Below are 20,438 nucleotides of genomic sequence, written 5' to 3' on the forward strand. Positions count from 1 at the left end.
GTATATGGCTCTTGCTTACAGGAAGAAGAGGTGGAGGAGTTTGGGGTAAGTGTAGAGATTAATGCAACTAAGACTCAAAAAAAGTTATGCCAGTTTTAACATGCTGCATCCTCATTAATGCATGCATCTGAACAATAGCATGCATTTTATTAACTCTGCAACAGTTGTTTCTAACTATTCCCAAAATTAAGGAAAAACAGGCCCATGACGATAACATGGATTCTTAACAAACCTGAATGCACTCATGGGTGAGGAGGGCTTTTCTATTGTTCTTACGAAACAAAATCTTAGTGAGCTTATCCTATTCACTTGAGGTTAACATAACTTTAAAACTTTGGCATTAAACATTTATTAAAGGATGTCCAACTTCACCTGCCCCTACCATTGAGGCATTCCATGGTTCTAAATCATAGATTTCATTAGAAAATCCAGCTATTTGCTTGAAAATGTCACTACCTTGGGCTGTAAAAGAAGGGAAAACAGCTTGATAGCCACCTGTATGAAGGATCCTGGAAGCCACAAAGTTCTGTCATCAGCACCTAGAGACATCCATGCAGTCTGCATGCCAGGAATGGATCTCCAGTGAAGAGTCATTTGACAGAGGGCTCAGTCCCCAAAACTCTGGACACAATCTCTCTAGAAGTCGTGCATCCTGTTATTACTCAGTGCTCATTGGCACTAGAGACCTCTGTGTCAGAAAGGAGTGGCTAACTTGAGTTCCTCCAGATATTGTTGGACTCCAACTTCTATCAGCTCCAACCAGTATAGCCAAAGGTTAGGGGCGATGGTGGCTGTCATCTGTTAATATCTGGAGGGCCACAGAGGGACCACCCCAATGTAGGCAGAATTGCCAATCAGTCCAGCCATCACAACTGCAGAAGAGGACCTGCTGACACTCACGGGAATTCCAACAAGTCTTCCGGAAGTCCTATTCTAAATTCATATGGCTAGAACACAGCAACCAAATCCCCATTTAGATGGAACAATCTTACAAACACCAAATCCGTAAAGATCACCCCTTGTGATGAGTAATCCATTTAATGGTCTCTCCTTTCTACTTCTTGTCTGCACGGATTTGGTTAAACAGAAGAGCTTCAGTTTGTTTCTGTCTTTTCAATAAGTAACACAGCTTACTTCCTATATCCCCACATGTTTATTGTGTCCAATAGCACCCTAAATTCATTCAAATCTTGATTACTGCAATGCTTTCTATGTGGGGCTACCCTTGGGTCTGGTCCAGAGGTTCCAGCTATTCCAGGATACTGTGGCTACACTGATAATGATGCCACCAAGCCACCTTCAAGGTTCTTGTATTAATTTACAAGGCCCTTAGCAACTTGAGACTAGGAAGCCTCAGGGTCTGTTGGACCCCTTCCATGTCTGCTGGAGGTCTTTGGGGGAGTCACTGTTACTGGTTTCTCATGGTTCAAATTGCATGGCTCAGATCCCCAAGAAGTATGCATTCAATACTGTGGGCCCAATTTCATAGAACCCTCTGCTAGTTGAGATCAGACAGGCCCACCTATTGAACTTCTGGCACCCACAAAAACCAAGCATACTTTTTAATTGAATTCTGATTTTATAGTTTTAACTCATTTTTAGTCTTACTATATTGGGTCTCCTGTACACCACTTAGAGATGTCTGTGATAAAGTAGTTTTCAAATTGTTGGAATAAAATAAATAATATAGAGTGTATTATGGCCTGTTTGCTACCTTAACACAGTAGTGTTCTCTTGCATCTTGGCAACACATGGCTCCAATTCTGGATGGAGAATCTTGAATCATTGTCTCCTTATTAAGGCAAAACTTAAAAGCCCCTGCTTCAGAATTGTTGTTGTTCAGTCGTTCAGTCGTGTCCGACTCTTCGTGACCCCATGGACCAGAGCACGCCAGGCACGCCTATCCTTCACTGCCTCTTGCAGTTTGGCCAAACTCATGTTAGTAGCTTCGAGAACACTGTCCAACCATCTCATCCTCTGTCGTCCCCTTCTCCTTGTACCCTCCATCTTTCCCAACATCAGGGTCTTTTCTAGGGAGTCTTCTCTTCTCATGAGGTGGCCAAAGTACTGGAGCCTCAACTTCAGGATCTGTCCGTCTAGTGAGCGAATTACAGAGTCTTTTCAGAATTACAGAGTCTTTTCTTTTCACATTTTATTGGAAGTGCTGGTCATTCCTTGAATGTATGCAAGGGACCAAGATGATCACTATAATGCAGCCTAAAATTTCAGCTGACATGTATATAAGCTGCTTAGGTGTGCACACATGCATAGGCTCATGCTATCGGGCAGTTAGGCCTAATTGCTGCAGTCCAAAGTTTTGCATGCATTCTGGTATTGGGGTTTCATGGGGTGCATGTTAATTTAAACCCAGAGGACCAGTCTATTCACACAGAGTATCACACATTTACTGACTGCTTCTGTTTAAATGAATATGAAGTCATTCCAGGTAGTTAAGCTATATATGGGTGTCGGCACTTCTGTGCCCAGACCATAACACTGGATCAGAGTGATTATGTGTGTATGGTTTTCTGTGCTGTCTTGATAGTAATTTTGCACTGTCATATTTATCACTAAAGAGGGGGAAACTTAACAGTAACTAAATGATTTCATATTCCTGAGATATGGAATCTGCAGAGATTAACTTGTAATAATTTCCCTTAATAGATTATTTCACCCTTTTATAGCATCCAAAAACTCAGTTTTGATTTCTGGAATGGACAAGATTGATATTTCAGTTGTTAGTATTGGGGGAAGGGCAAAGAATAGATGTTTCTTTTAGATCAGTGGTGGGAAACCTCTGACCTTCCAGATATTGTTGGACTTCAGCTCCCATCAGCCATAGCCAATACTGTCTATAGTCTGGGATCACGGGAGTTGTAGTTCTGCAGCAGTAGCTGGTGGGCCAAAGTTTAGCCAATACTCTTCTTGATTACCCATATTCAGATGACAGTAAAGAAAAATATATATACATTCCCTTCTTGTATAGCTTGGATTTAAACTTTTACTTGGGAAAATTAAAAGAACATGAGTTAATAGGATACTTTAATAAAAAGGATACTTAAATGTTTAAGTCAGCAAGATTTAAAAACACACAAAAAACATAGTGTATAACAAACCAAACTCACCAGGTTACATAACCTGTATTTCCATCTTGTGCTTTGTGATTGTTTATAGTTACAAAACTTTCCCATGTTAAATCTGTACAACATTCTGAGCCTGTTGCTGCTCTGATGTCAACAAATCCATGATCAGTCTTCATTCTGTTGTGAATATGTGTTATCTAAACCTGTTGTTCCTTTATATGTATTATTTGACTCAGTGTGTCCCATGTTATTTCAATATCATTTCTACTTCTCAGAAATCGTATTCTAATGTTTATTGCTGTTTGAAATCTTGCTGCTTCTGTTGTTAAGCTTATGTATTTTGAAGCATTTTCTGTTTGGCTGTATCCCCTGTTGAAATATTGAGCTAATTTGTTTAACAGTTTAAAATTTGTTTCATAAAAAATAGGTGGTCCACCTTGTTTTGCTATAGCAGTACTTTTGTACCAAATGCCATTCAGTCAGAATAAATATATACAATTAGCCTGCAGTTCAAAGTGCTTTTTGAGACATATACTGGAATTAGATAATCCTTGAAATTGAAACATACTCTCAAAGTTATTAAAACTGCAAAATTCCTGACAGGGAAGAAGTCTGAATATACATGGAATTTTTAGTAGCTTTCATTGGAAAAACAGGTTCTTCCTTACTTGATATACTAGATTATACTTGTCAGAAGCCTTCCCAAGATAAAACCAGAAATTTCACAAGTTCTTTCCCTCACCATCCATTTCCTAATTCTCTTCACAGCTTCTCCCTGCTTTGTTTACTGGAAATCCTCCATCACTTCCTTTCCCCTTCCTGTTCCTGTTGCGTTGTGAGACAGAGGCCCTAAATCTTTCTCCTTTTCTATTATTCAGTATAGGAATCTCTGGAAATTTACCCAAACCGTCACATAAGAACCCTCATTTTCCATTTTGTTCTCCCGGTTTTTGATCCTGGTTTTTGCTTTACTGACTCAACAGTAAAGCCAAAGAACATCAGATCTGCGTATCTTCCTCAGAAGATATCTGGGCCTCACAAATATGGAGTTTTTATATATGTGTCAGCTTGAAAATATGTCTCTACCTTCTTTCTAATTACTGCCTATTTGGTATCTAGAACATGCTGCTTTTATTGACACATAATTTTTCAAATTCAGACTCTTTCATGACAATAATTGAGGTATCTTACTTGCCTCTTCCCCAGCAGCAATAGTTCCCATTACTGAATTGGAAGCTTTTTGTCTAGATCTACAGATCATTGTGACTGCTTGTTAGATGGCTCAGGGACAGATTATGGAGGGAATTGAAGCTCTCACAGTTTAAGTCAGGGGTCCCCAAACTAAGGCCCGGTGGCCGGATGCGGCCCAGTCGCCGTCTCAGTCTCGCGGATGGTCCAGGAATCAGCATGTTTTTACATGAGTAGAATGAGTCCTTTTATTTAAAATGCATCTCTGGGTTATTTGTGGGGCCTGCCTGGTGTTTTTACATGAGTAGAATGTGTCCTTTTATTTAAAATGCATCTCTGGGTTATTTGTGGGGCATAGGAATTCGTTCATTATTTTTTTCAAAATATAGTCCGGCCCCCCCACAAGGTCTGAGGGACAGTGGACCGGCCCCCTGCTGAAAATGTTTGCTGACCCCTGGTTTAAGTGCATAACGCCTAGAATTGTTTAAATGGCCACAAATGAATTATTGTTTCTGTCTCACAATAAAACAGGAGAAAATTGCAAGTTTGGAAGGTGCGCACTTTTAAAGACAATCAGACTTATTTTCCGTTTAACTATTAAGGCACTTTGTTCAATGAGAGTAAAGCTTGTTTCTGTCCAAAGGTGGTAATTTTGTTACAGGTGTGATGAGAAGGATTTTGTAATAGTTGTTGTTGAAGACTACGTGTCTTCACATGAGATAATCATCTTTAGAATCCCAGGTTCCAATTCTCCAAGTGCTGATCACTATTCAAAGAGTCCACCTTATGCATGCAGATGGGTGACATTGTTTTCACATCCCCTCCAGCAGGTCCCCCCCCCCCCTGAACTGCTGTGCTTCAGAATGCAGTTTGCTTTTCAGAGAGCGACCGCTGGAATAAAAACATAAAGAAAAATATCCAGCAGTGTGCCTGGGTCTTCCACACACCAATCTCTTGATCACAGCCGGCATTGTTGCTCCCATTTTCAGAAACAGAATAGTAAATTACAGCAGTTCCCAGCGAAGTCTTACATTAATCTCTCTTGGCAGACTCACCTTGTTTATTAGAGAACACATTGCTGTCTTCTGATAAATACAAGATGATATTCCAGTTTCTGGAATATGGTAAAAATAATGAAGCTCACCTACCCCTATGCAAAGTATTGCTACCAGAAGTTATTAATACAATGGAATTCTGATTTTTGTTTTGCTGCAAACATTTCCCCTCCAATTTTGCAAGCTTTCGAACAGCTCTGAGAGAGAGAGAAGAAAGGGCTATTTCAACCATCATTTTGCTCATGCTCTAATCTTCTGAGACCAAATTGCGTTACCAACACCGAATTCAGAACTCTTGAGAAATTTATCTTCTGTCCCAAACACAGTATTGGGGGTTTCGGTGCAAATCTGAAGAGCCTTAGTTACATCTGCTAGGAGGAGCTTACATAGAAATTTTCCTCGTTCCTGATCATTGCACACTTTTTGTTTTATAATTCTCTTCTGGACTCTTTCAGTAGTCTTGCAAATTGCTTTAGAACAAATGTTGTGTTAACACTATTCATCTCCTTTTTTTAAAACTTGACATCAGCATGCGCTTTTAATGGAAGAGTATTTGTGCTTCAGTGTTTGTTGCTTTGGTTCCTCATTACTAAAGCGGCTGCAGCTTAACTACCTGGATGTCTTCTTTTGCAGATCACTAAGTCAGGGCAGCACAAACTCAAACATGTTGGACGTTCAAGGAGGTGCACACAAAAAACGTGCCCGGCGCAGCTCCCTTCTAAATGCAAAAAAATTGTATGAGGACGCTCAGATGGCTAGGAAAGTCAAACAATACCTCTCCAATCTGAATGTGGAAACGGATGAAGAAAAGTTCCAGATAATGTCACTTCAGTGTGAACCTGCGTATAGCACTTGTAAGTAAAGCAAACTTTTAGGAAGGCAATTGAGCTTGAATAGTCTGTGGTGTTAGTTAGGAAGAATGTTTATGTCATTCTTTAGACTTAATTTTCTATGGTTACATAATTATGTGCATTTCTATTGGCTTTCTCTTAAGCATAGTTTTAATGCAGGCTAAATATATATTTAAAAACAGATCCCGCAAAACAACAAAAAGCCCAAAACCCTTGATGAATATTTGGCATCTTGTCAATTTGAGTTTTGACTGAGTTTGCACAAACTTGAAATTATAGGTCTTACCATTGACCTTCAGTTGTTAATCTATGCACCTATCACTAGCCTGCCAAAAAATTCCATAGTATGTTGCAATTTATTTATTTTTTGCCAAGTTAGCACTTTACAGAATTAATAAATGATAATGGTAATGGTAAGCCTAGTGTAAGTGACAAGAAAATGAAAGGATAAAATATTATCACAGACAAATAGTTAGAAAGACATAAGTAAAGAAATTATTTCATTGGGAAATGAGAAAATGGTAGAGAGGAGAGTGATATACCATGATGGTCTGATAATATTTGAATGCCTTGACAATTAACAGAGGTTGTTGCAGAGGAAGAGTTTATAAACAGATCCTTGACCTGTGCTATTCAGGAAATAACGAACGTCTTAAGATATACTCCAAAATATAATGCACTATTAAGGTTGTCTAAATTCAAAACACGCAGTACTGGGCCAGGAGCTATTGTGACTGCTCACAGGTGTGCCAGGGATTTACCAGATCTGAGAGAGCTAAAAGTGCAGCAGAGTGGTGGACAGTGTCCTTGGGAGAGCAAGTGGGTCCTGCCAACGTTGCCTTCCAACCCTTTCTCTCTACTTCCCATGTTTGCTGGGATTCAGCTTACTGTATTAAAGTTTCATAGTGCCAGTTTTTTGCCTTCTTGGCTGTTGAGTTTTCTGATCTGATGTGCTCTGAATTTTTTGATGGGTAGTCTTGAGATATAGGTATGCAAATGCTTCTGTGCTTCATCCCATAGCTTTGTTTCCTCCCCTACAGGAAATTAACCGAAATGTAAAGATAAAGTTTGAATGCGCTGTTTTCTTTTTAACTTCAGAGGTGATTTAATTATGCACAGATGGTAAAAGGCAAGCACCATGAAGTTATTTTTCATTAGAGGTTTTCAGTGGTATATCCTGTCGGACAGTGCCACCTGTACATATTTCATTGAACTTAACGGAAGCTTGTTTCCCTCATTGAAACAGAAGCTTACTTTCCTTATGAAATCAGGAACTTCACAGGGTTTCATATATAAACAGCTATTCTAGCTGTTTAGAAACCTGCCCTCTGGAAATGCATAACACTAGCTACCAAAAACATATAGCGCTGATTCATAAAGCAGATTCTCTCCAATTTTCTTAAGGGTTTTTTTTTTAAGGGTTGGTGGGGGGAAATAGTCACAAATTCTGCATGATTTCATCTTGCAAAGCAGGTTTGAGCTGTAATGTTTGCATCATTTGTGTGCTGGATGCAGGAGTAGCAGCAGATTGAGGCTACAACATCTTCAGGTAATGAAATTGAAGCAGTATAGTTTATTCTATGAGTTAAGTGTGCCACCTAGTGGAACACTGGGGGTTCCTTTCTAAAGAACAAGTGGATAAGAATCCTTACAGATATTGCTATGGATACAAAAATACCAGCTTGCCATCTAGTGTTTCATTACACACTCCATTTTAATTGTGGTTTTTATTAACATTGCAACAGATGATAGAAAAAAATATTGACTTCTCTTTTTCACCATGTCAGTGACGAAAAATCTAAGTGAAAGACGAGGTGGCAAAGCTGTAGAAATGTCTCCCATGCCACTGAGATCTGTTGGCCAAACTACAAAAGTTCATCTACATCAGCAAAATAGAATGAGTCAAGTCCTTCAGGTTCCAGCTGTTAACTTGTACCCCATTAGGAAAAAAGCACCAGCGAAGGACCATGTGACTTTTAGTGAGTATTTATCTACAGGATTCACTTCTTAAATCAAATTACTATATAAAATGGGCAGATAGAAGATTTTGCAAGGCTAATGTTAAGCTATACTTACAGCATGTCAGTTTCATTTCTATTTTGATATATTCATATTCTAGCATGTATTTCACTATTTGATATTGTTATATTATCCAGGACTAGTATTACTAAGTTTTGAAATATTGTTAAGATATATTTTTATGATTTTAAAATGTATTTTATTGTATGGTTGATAAGTAGTTTGTATATTCCTTTGAGAATATTACTTCTTGAAAAATGCAAATATATTAAATAACATTTGTATGGAGATTTGAGAAGTCAAATTTTCCATAAAGACAAATTAAGCCATACCAAATCTTCCCAGATCTCCTACATTTCATGGAAAGGGACACTGACGATGTGAAACAATGTGAATTGTTTCTGCTAAATATCTTGCAACTTCTATCAAATTCATGTAAACAAGAAAGGGGTGATTCAAAATTCTGTTTTATGGTTTGGGGACAGTATGAGTCAGTGTGTTTTCCATATATATGAACATCTGAACGTGGCTGGCTTTTAAAAGTTGTCTTCCAACAAAGTAACCTTCACAAAAGAGTCCAGGAATAATATTTGTTCATAGTTCAGTTGCCTTTGGATCATAAAAGATGCCTTTGTAGGAACTCATCAGTTTGAATTGTGTGTATAAGCATTTGTCTTGTTTTGTGATTGCTCTCATAGGTGCAGGTTCTCCTCAGAAGTCAATGAGTTTGTCTGAGGAAACAAATAGTAAAAAACAAGCAGAAGACAATATATCTATGGCATCTTCTTTGCATTCCAGTCCTCCTGCTTCTCCTCAGGGCTCCCCACGCAAAGGTAGGAGTAGACACAAGTTTAGTCTTAACATGTCTCAGCTTAACTATATTTTAGTTTTCTTCTCAGGATCTGTCTTTTCCTAATTAAACTCAAAAGATGGGCTTTGGGTATTCACAAAAGGCATAACTTATTCACTGGGGAAAAGAAAAGAAACTTCATGTGTTCATGGAAAAGACCATTGTGCCTGAAACCTTTCAGGAAAGTTTTTAACATTGAATATTATTATATTTTATTTATTGAAAGGCATTTATAAACCACTTAATATTTTACTAATCTCTTAATTGGTATAAAATGTAAAAATGTGACTATATATGCAACCTAAAACAAGTAGAACAGCTGCATAAAAACATGTAAAAGCGTATAAAATAAATAAAACAAAAATTCAGGGGATCAAGCACACAAGGGTCTGATCTTATTGATCAAAAAAAGCTCGGGGGGAAAGATATGTAACCGCTATAAGTAGGACGATGTGTTTTTATGTGTGTTGATTTAATATACTATTTAAAAGGCAAAAGAGTGTTTAATTAGCCAAAGGCCTGTGAGAAGAGGAATGTTTCTGCCTGGTGCCTAAAGATATGTAACAAAGGCGCCAGGTGAGCCTCCCTGGGGCGAGCATTCCACAAGTGGGGACCCACCACAGAAAAGGCCCATTCTCAGTATCACCACCCTCCACACCTCTTGTGGAGGGGGCAAACGAAGAGTGGCCTCAGATGATGATCACAAGGCCCGGGTCCGTGTTGCAGAATCCAGGCTGGTTCATATACAGTAATTCAAAGAACCATGTTTCATTTTTAAAAATATTTGACTATTCTTGTTAAATTGCCAAAAGTTACTCCTGCTAGAATTCTTCTGCATAAGCATGAGATTTTCATTAACTTTCATGTGACTCCATGAGGATTGCTTTGTCTCCTTTGATTTCACTTGTTGGATACGCATTCAGTGGTTGTTGTTTTCTTTAAGAACAACCTTGTTTTGATAAAAGTGGCCTCTGCCCTGTTTTGTATTTGTTAACATCTCATTGCAGAGCTAAAATTAGATTACTTCTTCTCTAACTAATTAAACAGGCACATCATTTTTCACTCTTTGCTTAACTGCAGCTTATGTTTCCTTTTGTGCTGCATCCAAGTGTAACATTACATAGTTTAAAAAAACAAGAAGAGTGTTCATTTTACTGCCAGTATGTTATTTACTTTGTGTATTCCTTTCTTTGTAGCTGGTAATCCCCAGAGGTCTGATCACTGCAGCCAGATCAACCTCTCTGGCTCGTCCTCTTCTCTTGCAAGCGAAGCAAGCAACAAGAACAGTGGACAGCGCAGCTATGGAATAGGTGGGGCTTATTTGCAAAAGAAAATCCAGCAGATGACTAGCAAGACAGCAGAAAGACCAGTCAGTGCTGAAAAGAGGCAAAGTGAGGATGCTAGAGACAAGACAGAGCATCAGTATAAGCCCAGGAAAAGAATGGTCTCTCCCTTTGCAAGATTCAGGGAAAGGAGTATCTCCAGGGAAAGATCAGCTGTCACCCGTGACATGGACGCAAAGTGCATGCAGGAGGAAAGGGATAGAGCTGAGAAACAAAAGGACATAGACAGTAATGTGTTGCATACAGCCGGTAGCCATGGAAACAGTAGCTCTCTAATGTGGTTATGTCCGCAGCTGAGGCACAAGAGAAGGAAGACTATGTGACATGCCATTCTGCCTGTGTCAGGCTTAAATCTGTATTTATACTGTAAATATTCAGATATGTTAAGTATGTGTGACACCATTTTGAGTTTTTTCAGATATGGAAGCAGATATTAGCAAAAGATTCATTTTTACTTGTGCATTTTCAGTATTAAAGCTGGAAGGACCACACTTCCTTTAGGAGCTTCTTAGAAGACCATCCAACCTCTTTTATTGGTGATGGTTGAGAAATGACTAGAAATAGACTTGTATCTCATCTTAATAGCGGATTAAGCCTTGTTCTGCAGGCTTTGTACAGAGGATGAGAATACAGTGAGTGACTAACGGGTCATGCTTTCTGGTGCAAAATACTTCTTAAAATATGCTTTATTATCATGCTTTCTAGTCCCCTGCCACATACATGGTGACATGCAATTTCCAGTTGGGCTGTTGCATGTTATGCAATTACATACATGCGGTTTTACATGGCAAGCAAATGGTGTGAAGCAGCTCTGTGTGCACTTCCTAATATTCATAGAAGTACACTGTTCATATAGTGGTGTGGATGAGATAAACAGAACTGTAGTAGAGTAATTGCTTCACACAAAAGCCTTCCCATGTGGATTTGCATATAGGAATCAGCCCTTGTAGTTTGACATATATATAAAGACCATGGCACTTACTTTCAAGGAAGTGTGCATAAGCTTGTGTGTACCTTTTTCATTTTTCTTTTGGAGACCCCAGCCTGTTTGAAATATACAATAGTTCTCAATATTTGCCCTCTTGTAGGGATAGCTTTTGAACTGTGTAGCCACAATCTACAATTATCATTCATATCACATCAGTGTGCACTACTATTCAGTTATGTGTAATTTGTACCATTTGGGGATTTACAGTTTCATTTTACTTAAAAATTAATAATAATACAGCTGTGAGTGTTTTATATAATCAAAGGTTTTAACTTCACTTCCCAACTGCTTTCATGATACAGAGGTTTCTGCTTTTGCTATATACTTAATATGTTTCACAAATTTTCCCTAACATGTTGTGAGTAGATACATTTTGAATTGTTATTTTTAGGCAAAATGTATCTGTTTACATTTAAGTTATTAGATCTATCATCTCATAAAACATCACACATGATTACTTCCCACTAATGAAAATATTTATAAATTTGTGCATACCTCAAAGTTTCTGGATTTTATATCTGATTTTATATCCCAAAATGCCAGCTTGCTTATTAATTGGGATTATTTCCATGTGTTTTGTATAAATTCATAGAGGTAAACACAGGTTTTTTTCATGGGAAGCAGTTCAAATAGTGTCTACTTTCAAAATAAATGCATTAATAAATCTTGGCCATGTATCACAGAGGCATGTGCATAGCCTATATGCACATTCACAAGGAATGTTTCTTTCTCTTAGTAGCTGCTTATAATGGACCCCCAAACTGTTACTCAAACTCTCCTCCCCCAATTTAAAAAGGGCACAGATAGCATACATATTATTCTGGGAATTTCCCTTTCAAATAAGCAAGACAGCAAGTGAGTATTTTTTTAAAAATTGGGTGTTCTGTATATGACCAGCTACAGCAAGAGAAGCTCGGCACTTATTTTTCCTGGATCATAAGCAATATGTTGAGACCAATTTCCTACTTTCTTTTTACATGGAAATTACGTTAAAAACCCATATCCAATGAAGATAAGGGAGAAAAATAGAAACCAGAAAAGTGCTAAGGCATTGCAGGAACATACTTTAAAAAAAAAGACCTGTCAAGGATTGGGAGCAGTGAGGAACCATGCTACCATGTGTTCTGAACCATTGAATAAGTGATGGTAGTTTTGTCTGGAGTTGCCAGCAGACAAGCTTGCTTGCTTGATTTTTTAGTTGACAAATGGAAAATTGCATGCCTGATTGGCCCATCATATTCTATAGCTTCACCCTGGAAGTCTCCTGGTTTACTTAATGTAGGCATTTTCAGAACTGCCAGTACTTGCTACAATAAGCTGAAGCAAAAGAAATGTGATAGAGAGGTGCCCTTAAAGTTCTTTTCTGCAGTGTTAAGATAAAGGTTTTGACTTGTCACTATTTTTGATATACTTACTGAGTGCCATAGAGCTTAAGTTGTGAACCAGGGCTTACGGTTTCAGTAAGAGTTGAACATCAGCATGATATTACACAGCCTAGGAAGTTCACAAGTATGAAATGTGTATTGGTTTTTGTTTTTGTTTTGCTGGCATCCATCTGTCTCGGGAGACAATGGAGGACTGCACCTTTGGGGGTGAGGTCAAGTTGTAGGTCAGTTGCAGCTCCTGCTGTGGCTGTAGAGACAGATGCAGAAAAGACATGTTTTGTTGCAGCTGGGGCAGATAAAGGCTGCTGCAGATGCACCATGGTGTTTTTTCTCTCTGCGCCCCTCCCAGCGATCATTGCTCCTCTGGTCACTGCTATGGATACTTGACAGCTTGTCTCCAGGCACTGTGGTCATCTGCAAGGGATTCCCACGTGGCAGGGTTAATGTTGCCAGCCTTTATGTTACTTTTGCAGACATCTTTGTACTGAAGCTCGTGTTACCTTGTGTTACGTTAAATCTGAATCTTATCTTTAAAAAATTCATTTGAAATGTAATGCACCTTAAATTGAACATACGGGGGTAGGCAGTGCAGCACAGTAAGGCTTAACAAGAATATTGGTATAAAAATTTTACTTGAAGCTCATATTTGACTGGTTCACCACCAAAGTTAAACCACAGTTTAAAGCAAATTACCGTATGTCCTAAAATGAATAAACAGTGTGCTAATGGGATGCTGCTCAGTTGTGCCTGATATCCTCTGCTTCTGCCCTTACTTCACTGGAGAGGCAACAAGCCATAGGCTTTAGAATTAATTTGTGAACCCATTGCTTCTGGGGTTTTTTAATAGCCTCTCAGCCCAGCAAAGACCAGAACAGGTACTTTTTTGTTCAGATTGCCAGATAAGACCATTACCAGCACATTCACCTTCTAAGGATTTGCCACAGTTGCCTGCGGTGAATGAGGTTTTAGCGATCCTAGCCAGCTTACTCTTAGCTGCAGTCTTAGAAAAGCAGTTCTTTCCACACTGGGAAAACCCTGCGCAAAAGAGCTTTTAAGCTATCTGCCTTCCATGCTTATAATTTGTGTGATTTCAACCAGCTGGCCTTCAACTGTGTAAAGTTGAAATCACACATGTTAAGCAGCTGGAGGGAAAGTGGCTGGAAAAATCAAGCTGTACCATATGATGGCCACTTTCAAATATCTGTCACATGGAAGATGGGCCCTGCTTGTTTTCTGCTGCTCTGGAGGGGACAACCTGAACTGATGAATTCAAGTTGCAAGGAAGGAGATTCTGACTAAACGTCAGGAAGAACTTTCTGACAGCAAGAGCCGTTTGACAGTGGAACAGTCTCCTTTGGAACGTGGTGGACTCTCCTTCATTGGAGGTTTTTAAGCAGGGGTTGGATGGCCATCTGTCAGGGATGCTTTAGCTGTGATTCCTGCAGCGCAGGGGACTAGATGGCCCTTTGGTGTACCTACCAACTTCACAATTTTATTAGTTACCTATTATTTTATTTTATTAGTTACCTATTTAATTTTATTAGCTACCTATTTATTAGGGATGTGGGTGGAGCTGTGGGTTAAACCACAGAGCCTAGGGCTTGCTGATCAGAAGGTTGGCGGTTCAAATCCCCGCAACAGGGTGAGTTCCCATTACTCGGTCCTTGCTACTGCCAACCTAGCAGTTCGAAAGCACGTCAAAGTACAAGTAGATAAATAGGTACCGCTCTGGCGGGAAGGTAAACGGCGTTTCCGTGCGCTGCTCTGGTTCACCAGAAGTGGCTTAGTCATGCTGGCCCCATGACCCGGAAGCTGTACGCTGGCTCCCTTGGCCAAGAAAGCGAGATGAGCGCCGCAACCCCAGAGTCGTCCGCAACTGCACCTAATGGTCAGGGCTCCCTTTACCTTTTACCATTTTTTTCAGAACAACAAGTAGAACAAAAATTGGAACTGTCATTCTAATGAATACTTTTTCCTACATAACCTATCTGGAGTAAATTAAAGCCAAACCATCAACAAAATATCTGGAGCCTATTTCAGTCTAGATTTATGAACAGCTTAGATTTCGTTAATGGGGGTGGGGAATGTTAGTGCAAATGACTATAAAATGATTTTAAACTGTTTGCGGGTATATCTTGGGTGAAATTGTTGCAGATTCTTGATCCCAATTGACTGGCAAATTACTTTCACTATGTTTAGCTTCAGAATCAAAGGAATCTTTATTTGCATCAGCTACTAGCCATAGCCATAAAATAAAATACAATGTACTGAAGAGAGAGGTAAAAGCCTAACTATACGAAATACATTCTGGTTTATGTTTCGCTTTCAAAGAGGCCTTATCCGCAAATCCCATGTGTTTTGTTTTGTTTTGCTCTGTTTTCATTATATATTATAGCCATTTGAAAGGAGAGCATGCAAATTGTATGCTCGTGACAAATGTTCAATGTAATTAGTGAAGTGTTGCTCCACTCTACAGTTGATTTTTTATTCCCTTCTTTTGAATGAAAAGGAAGCTCAGTAACGTAAAATGAACAATTAAAAACCCATGCAAGGGAGGAGAGAGAAGTGGTGGAAAGCATCTTTGTCTTTAAAATACCACAGCAGTGTCATAAATTAGCTGTCTGAACTCTTTAAAAAAGTTGAATCCTTTCTTCCCCTGTCCTGCTTAGGCTATGCCCTGATACCATCTGCAAAATCCGAGAATTTTTCAGATTCCAGCCACAGCGAGATCTCTTCACGGTCCAGCATTGTGAGCAACTGCTCTGCTGACTCCATGTCTGCAGCCCTTCAGGATGAAAGATGTCTAGCTCAGGCTGTCGTAGTTGTGGATTCAGTGGGAGCAGTTGAAAGGAAGGAGCACCCTCATCCGTCCTCTGAATACAGCCAGCCTTGCCCTGGGTAAGAAGTGATTGACACGCGTGAGAGTAGCGAAAGGATTTTCTGTTCAAGCCATTTACTGCCTATGCTGTAATCATGCTTACAGGTGCTATTAGCCTGCTGAAAGCCACTTTTAGAAAGAGCAAAGTCTGCTCCCTGCTCGGGAAATCTCAAGTTAGAATTTTAAACAGGCTATGATTTTCCCTATATTGGTAGGCCTTTAAATTGGTGTATTAATGTACACCCAAGAAAATGCATTAAAGCTGCAGGATTTAAATAAATTGCCTCTGGTATAGCACCAGGCACTGAATGTTCAAAGATGTTATCCTGGAATGCCCTGAAAAGATTTGCCATTTAAAATGTGTTCGTGTTCAAATGTACAGCGTGACCATGGTGTTTCGTGACAGTATTTTAACAGCTCTGCTAAGCAAGTGGGAAATGTGCTTCCAGGCTTATGCCTAAGGCATAATAGTCCGAAACCTGGTTGCCGCTATCAGAAGAGAAGATGGATTCTGCCAGTGGAAGGCTGGACAATACCAATTATAACTAAGGTCTCTAGGGTCTGTAGAACTTTTACCATCTTTTATTTCTTTTGTAAAAAAACAAACAAACTTCCCATGTAGATTCAATTAATGTAGCTGTTCACTAATCAATATTCAGTTAATCACTGATTCATTTAATAACTGTTTCTTGAAATGCAATAGCAGACGGTACTCAGTAAGTGATTTGCCATGTCAGCATAGGTTAGAGGAAATTGCATAAATATTGAAAACATAAGAGGTTGAAATTATAATTTCCTACAAGCAGGTAAAATTGTAGCATTTAGATGTGTAATGGCCTGATGCTTGTCTTGAAGAAAAGAAAAGGGAGATCATAGAGTTGTATTTAACTAACTTTCCTCATAGTAGACACACTAATATTAATGATCATGACTAACTTAGGTACGTTAATTTCAATGGGTCTATTTTGAGTAAAAGTTAGTTAACTACCACCCATAGAAATCAACATTTGCGGTTGGCAGAGCCTGTTGGAAGACTTGGCTAGTGGAAAGACATTGTAATGCAGTCATAGACAACGTAGTGCTCTACAAATGTTATTAGACTATAGTTCCCATCAGCCTTGCCCAGTACCCATGTTGGCTGGGGCTGTTGGGAGTTGGAGTCCAACAATATTTGTAAGGCACCACATTGGATAACCCTACCATAGCATTGTATTAGATATAATAGGACATAGGTAAGTCCTTCAGTACAGTAGTACCTTGGTTCTCGAACAGAATGCATTCCGAGAGTCATTTCGACTCCCGGAACTGTTTGAAAACCAAGGCGCAGCTTCCGATTGGCTGCAGGAGTGTTCTGCAGCCAATCAAAAGCTGCAGAAGCCGCGCCGGACGTTTGGCTTCCGAAAATTGTTTGAAAACTGGAACACTAATTTCTGGGTTTTGATCATTCGGGAGCCAATTTGTTCGGGAGCCATTTGTCGCCATTGAATTGCTTGCATGATGCCTTTATAATGCTTGTGGTCTTCGATTTCAGTTGGCCGCTGTCCAGACCTCCAGTGATCCGAGGCCTGCCTGTCCCATCTTCCATGAGTACGGAGGAGATTTCCCACGAACACATCATGATAGAAGCAGCAGATAGTGGTCGTGGGAGCTGGACCTCCTGCTCAAGTAGTTCTCATGATAACTTCCAAAATATCCAGAACCAGAAAGGCTGGGACCTCTTAAACTCTTACCGCCACACTCACTTAGAAAGGGCCATTGCTGAAGTAGAACCATCAAGCAGCTGCCCTGAAGAGATTCACTTGCAGCCCCATGCCCACTCAAACAGCAGCAGGCAATCCAAAACGGGCATGGACTTTGACCAATCCCGTCAGAGCTGGGCTTCATCAGGTTCTCTGTCAGATGCATATGAAACAAACTGTGGGACAGTAAAGCGGAGAGGACTTGACAGCTTAGCAGTAGAGCAAGCTGAAGTTTTGGACTCCAAAGCAGGTGGCGATACAACATACAAAACTGTCACTTCGAGTACCGAGAGAGGCCTCATAGGTAAGCCGCCCAAAGGCTGTGGAAGCTCCCACAGCTGTAATGTATTATGTTATTAAGCTGTTAAGAAATGACATCAGCAGTTTGCATGTTAAAATCCAGTTTGTACACATGTTTTCAATCAAATAAATCCGCAGCCCAAAGTGTTTCCAGACCTCCTTGGGAGCAGGGGTGGGATTTAAAGTAATAGAAGAGCAAACTTTTTATTGCCTTGCAGGGAAGGGAGCAGGCTTATGCAACAAGCAGAGGAAATTTTCCCTGTGACCTTTTTCAAAAAAACCTTTCTGAGATATCTTTTTGCAGTTTCCCAAAAAGAATTTGGGCTGCCCTTTCTTGAGCACTCTCGTGCATTACATTGGAGATGACCAAGTTGGTGCACAAATTGTCCACGTTGCGATACTTTTTCCAGCCATTCATTCCTGCCTACCTGCTCCCCTTTGCCCTTAAGGAAGGAAGAAAATAGTCCCCAGGTGTCACTTTGCATTGCCATCAGCTTGACCATCCTCCAAATGCTGAGTATCCCAGGAAGTATTTTGTGCCAAAAACAAATAGATTTCATACCAAAATAACATAACTATAACAAATTGTATTATTGAAGTTGGGAAATATGGCATAAAAATATATAGTAATTGTACACAGATTGTACAAATATGGTGATTCTTTTATCGAAAAGAAATATATCCCACATTGTCTTAGATATGACAGCTGCTTCCAGCACTGAAGAAAAGGAGAGGGATACATTTTCTCAGGGGACTTCTCTCTCTTGCCTGCCCTTTCCAATGTGCAATGATCTCTGCTCCTAGATGCTATACTTGCCCTTTACCTCTTTCCTCCCTTTAACTCATCCTCAGCTGTACCATGTTACTTCATATCTCACACCCACATCAGTGTCCACCCCAGGCATCTTGTGAAAGAGGGTGAGATATGCATCCTCTTCCACCCAATAGATTGCCTTACATGCTCAGCTGCTGGTAGCAGTGCACATTCACGTACTGCTAGCAGTACCTTCCTACTAATGTCCTCAGTCAGGTATGAAATATAGGACCATACGGGAAGAGAGTTGTGTTTTATGACATTGGATATTTTGGCGTGGTGTTAGCTGCATGTCTGGAATATGCTTTTTGGAATCCTTAGCTGACTGTTTTTTTAAAAATATTTGAAAGCCGTGCAAGGGAAGTTGTTGTAGTGGGTTTGAGGGTATTGTTGCAGTTTTTATTTTTGTGGGACCTCTGTGCATTGATCAGCTGTTTGTGATATTTGGGGATAAAGTGGGGGCATCCTGACTTGGATCCTTAGTTGCTCTTCTGTCAATGAAAGGGACTCCCAACAGAGGCTTCTGCTGGTGGAAGGAAGGAAGGGGGAAAAGGGAAATTTTTGCCAATTGCTCTTTCTCTGTACAGCTCCCAGTGACACCTCCAGAGGGTCTCCTAATCACTTGGAGTATATTAATTTAGGGCACTGGGGAAATTGTGTAAATTACACTCCCTTTTCCCCCAGTAGGAGGATCCAAGTCTTTGAACACATTTTCCTTTTCTTCAAAGTGCGTTTGAAGCGTATTTCACTGTAGGAACAATTAAATTCATGTCACTGGCAGCTTTTAGCCATTTTGATAAATCAAAATGGAATTAATGTCAACCAGGGGGAGCTGCTGCAAAATATTACAACTGCGTGGAGTGCTGCTGTTCAGTATGCCAACCAGCTGTGTATTCTTTTGGGATTCATAATTTCATTTTTCCTCCCAGCCAGTTTCTTATTCACCCCTCCCCCCAAAAAAACAGTCAACATTATGTGGCTGTGTTTTGTTTGTATCCATCCACACACACACACACACACACACACACACACATTTCTGCAGGACTTGAGGTTCCCATATGCCTGCTAGCACCTTCCTCTTGTGTGTGCATGGTCCTCTTTAGGCTTACAAAGGGCTCCACACTCACCTCTGAACACTGGAAACAGAGGGAATGAGACAATCTGTGAAAGGGTTGTGACCTGGTGCATGCTGGAAGAGGAGAAGGAAAGAAAATGGCATGTCTGTAGACCGAAGAAAGGGAATTCACAATTTTCAAATTGAGAACCACCTCTCTAGTAGCTGGCCCATTTTGTCCTTTTGCTCCACGCCATTACCGTTTTAATTCACATTCTTATTAGTGCCAGTGTAAACAGGATTTCCACAGTTCAAAATTAAAGGAAAACTAACGAGATCAAAGCAGGAATAAGCAGTTTTGCGAAGAGGAATTGTCAGGAAGTGAAATGCAAGTGAAATCTAATTAATAAACCTTTTCCTAAGGGCATAGCTTTTTCATCAGAGGGTAATTGCGTCTCCTCAGATCACCCCCCAAAATTTGGGCTTGCATTACATTTCAACCTCTGCCTAGCTCTAAGGCAAAACCAACATTGCCGAACGAATGTTTGGGTGGGGCAGGGGTTACACATCCAGTCTATGTAAGCCCAGCATTCTCTGCCCTGAGGAACGTCCTCTCATTGTTCCTGTCTGTTCTTGCCACCTTGATCAGTCTTAGCATTTTGCCAGCTGTCTGCTTTTCCACAGACCTGACATGCAAACACAGAATTGTAGAGCTGGAAGGGATCCTGGGGATCATCTAGTCCAACCCCCTGTAATACAGGAATTTCTTGCCCAACATGAGGCTCCAACTCACAACCCTGAGATTAAGAGTTTCGTGCTCTACCGACTGAGCTATTCAGCTCAGACCATCTTTATCTTTTATCAAAGGATACCCCCAAAGCCTGCTCCTTG

General features: G+C 40.0%; 1 protein-coding gene across 4 annotated transcripts in view; it reads left to right on the forward strand.

The window, feature by feature from the left end:
* Nucleotides 1–20,438, forward strand: part of RAPGEF6 (Rap guanine nucleotide exchange factor 6) — an 87,374-nt gene that overhangs the window by 60,767 nt on the left and 6,169 nt on the right. For 3 of the 4 annotated variants that reach the window (XM_033140075.1, XM_033140072.1, XM_033140073.1), the window contains 7 exons: nucleotides 22–45; nucleotides 5,960–6,180; nucleotides 7,965–8,156; nucleotides 8,895–9,029; nucleotides 10,243–10,356; nucleotides 15,432–15,660; nucleotides 17,172–17,683. In XM_033140075.1, the coding sequence (XP_032995966.1) occupies nucleotides 22–45; nucleotides 5,960–6,180; nucleotides 7,965–8,156; nucleotides 8,895–9,029; nucleotides 10,243–10,356; nucleotides 15,432–15,660; nucleotides 17,172–17,683 (1,427 nt within the window). The remainder of the gene's footprint in view (nucleotides 1–21; nucleotides 46–5,959; nucleotides 6,181–7,964; nucleotides 8,157–8,894; nucleotides 9,030–10,242; nucleotides 10,357–15,431; nucleotides 15,661–17,171; nucleotides 17,684–20,438) is intronic. The other variant, XM_033140074.1, reaches the window with a different exon arrangement.

The sequence above is a fragment of the Lacerta agilis genome, chromosome 2 (assembly GCF_009819535.1).
Source record: "Lacerta agilis isolate rLacAgi1 chromosome 2, rLacAgi1.pri, whole genome shotgun sequence".
Taxonomy (NCBI): domain Eukaryota; kingdom Metazoa; phylum Chordata; class Lepidosauria; order Squamata; family Lacertidae; genus Lacerta; species Lacerta agilis.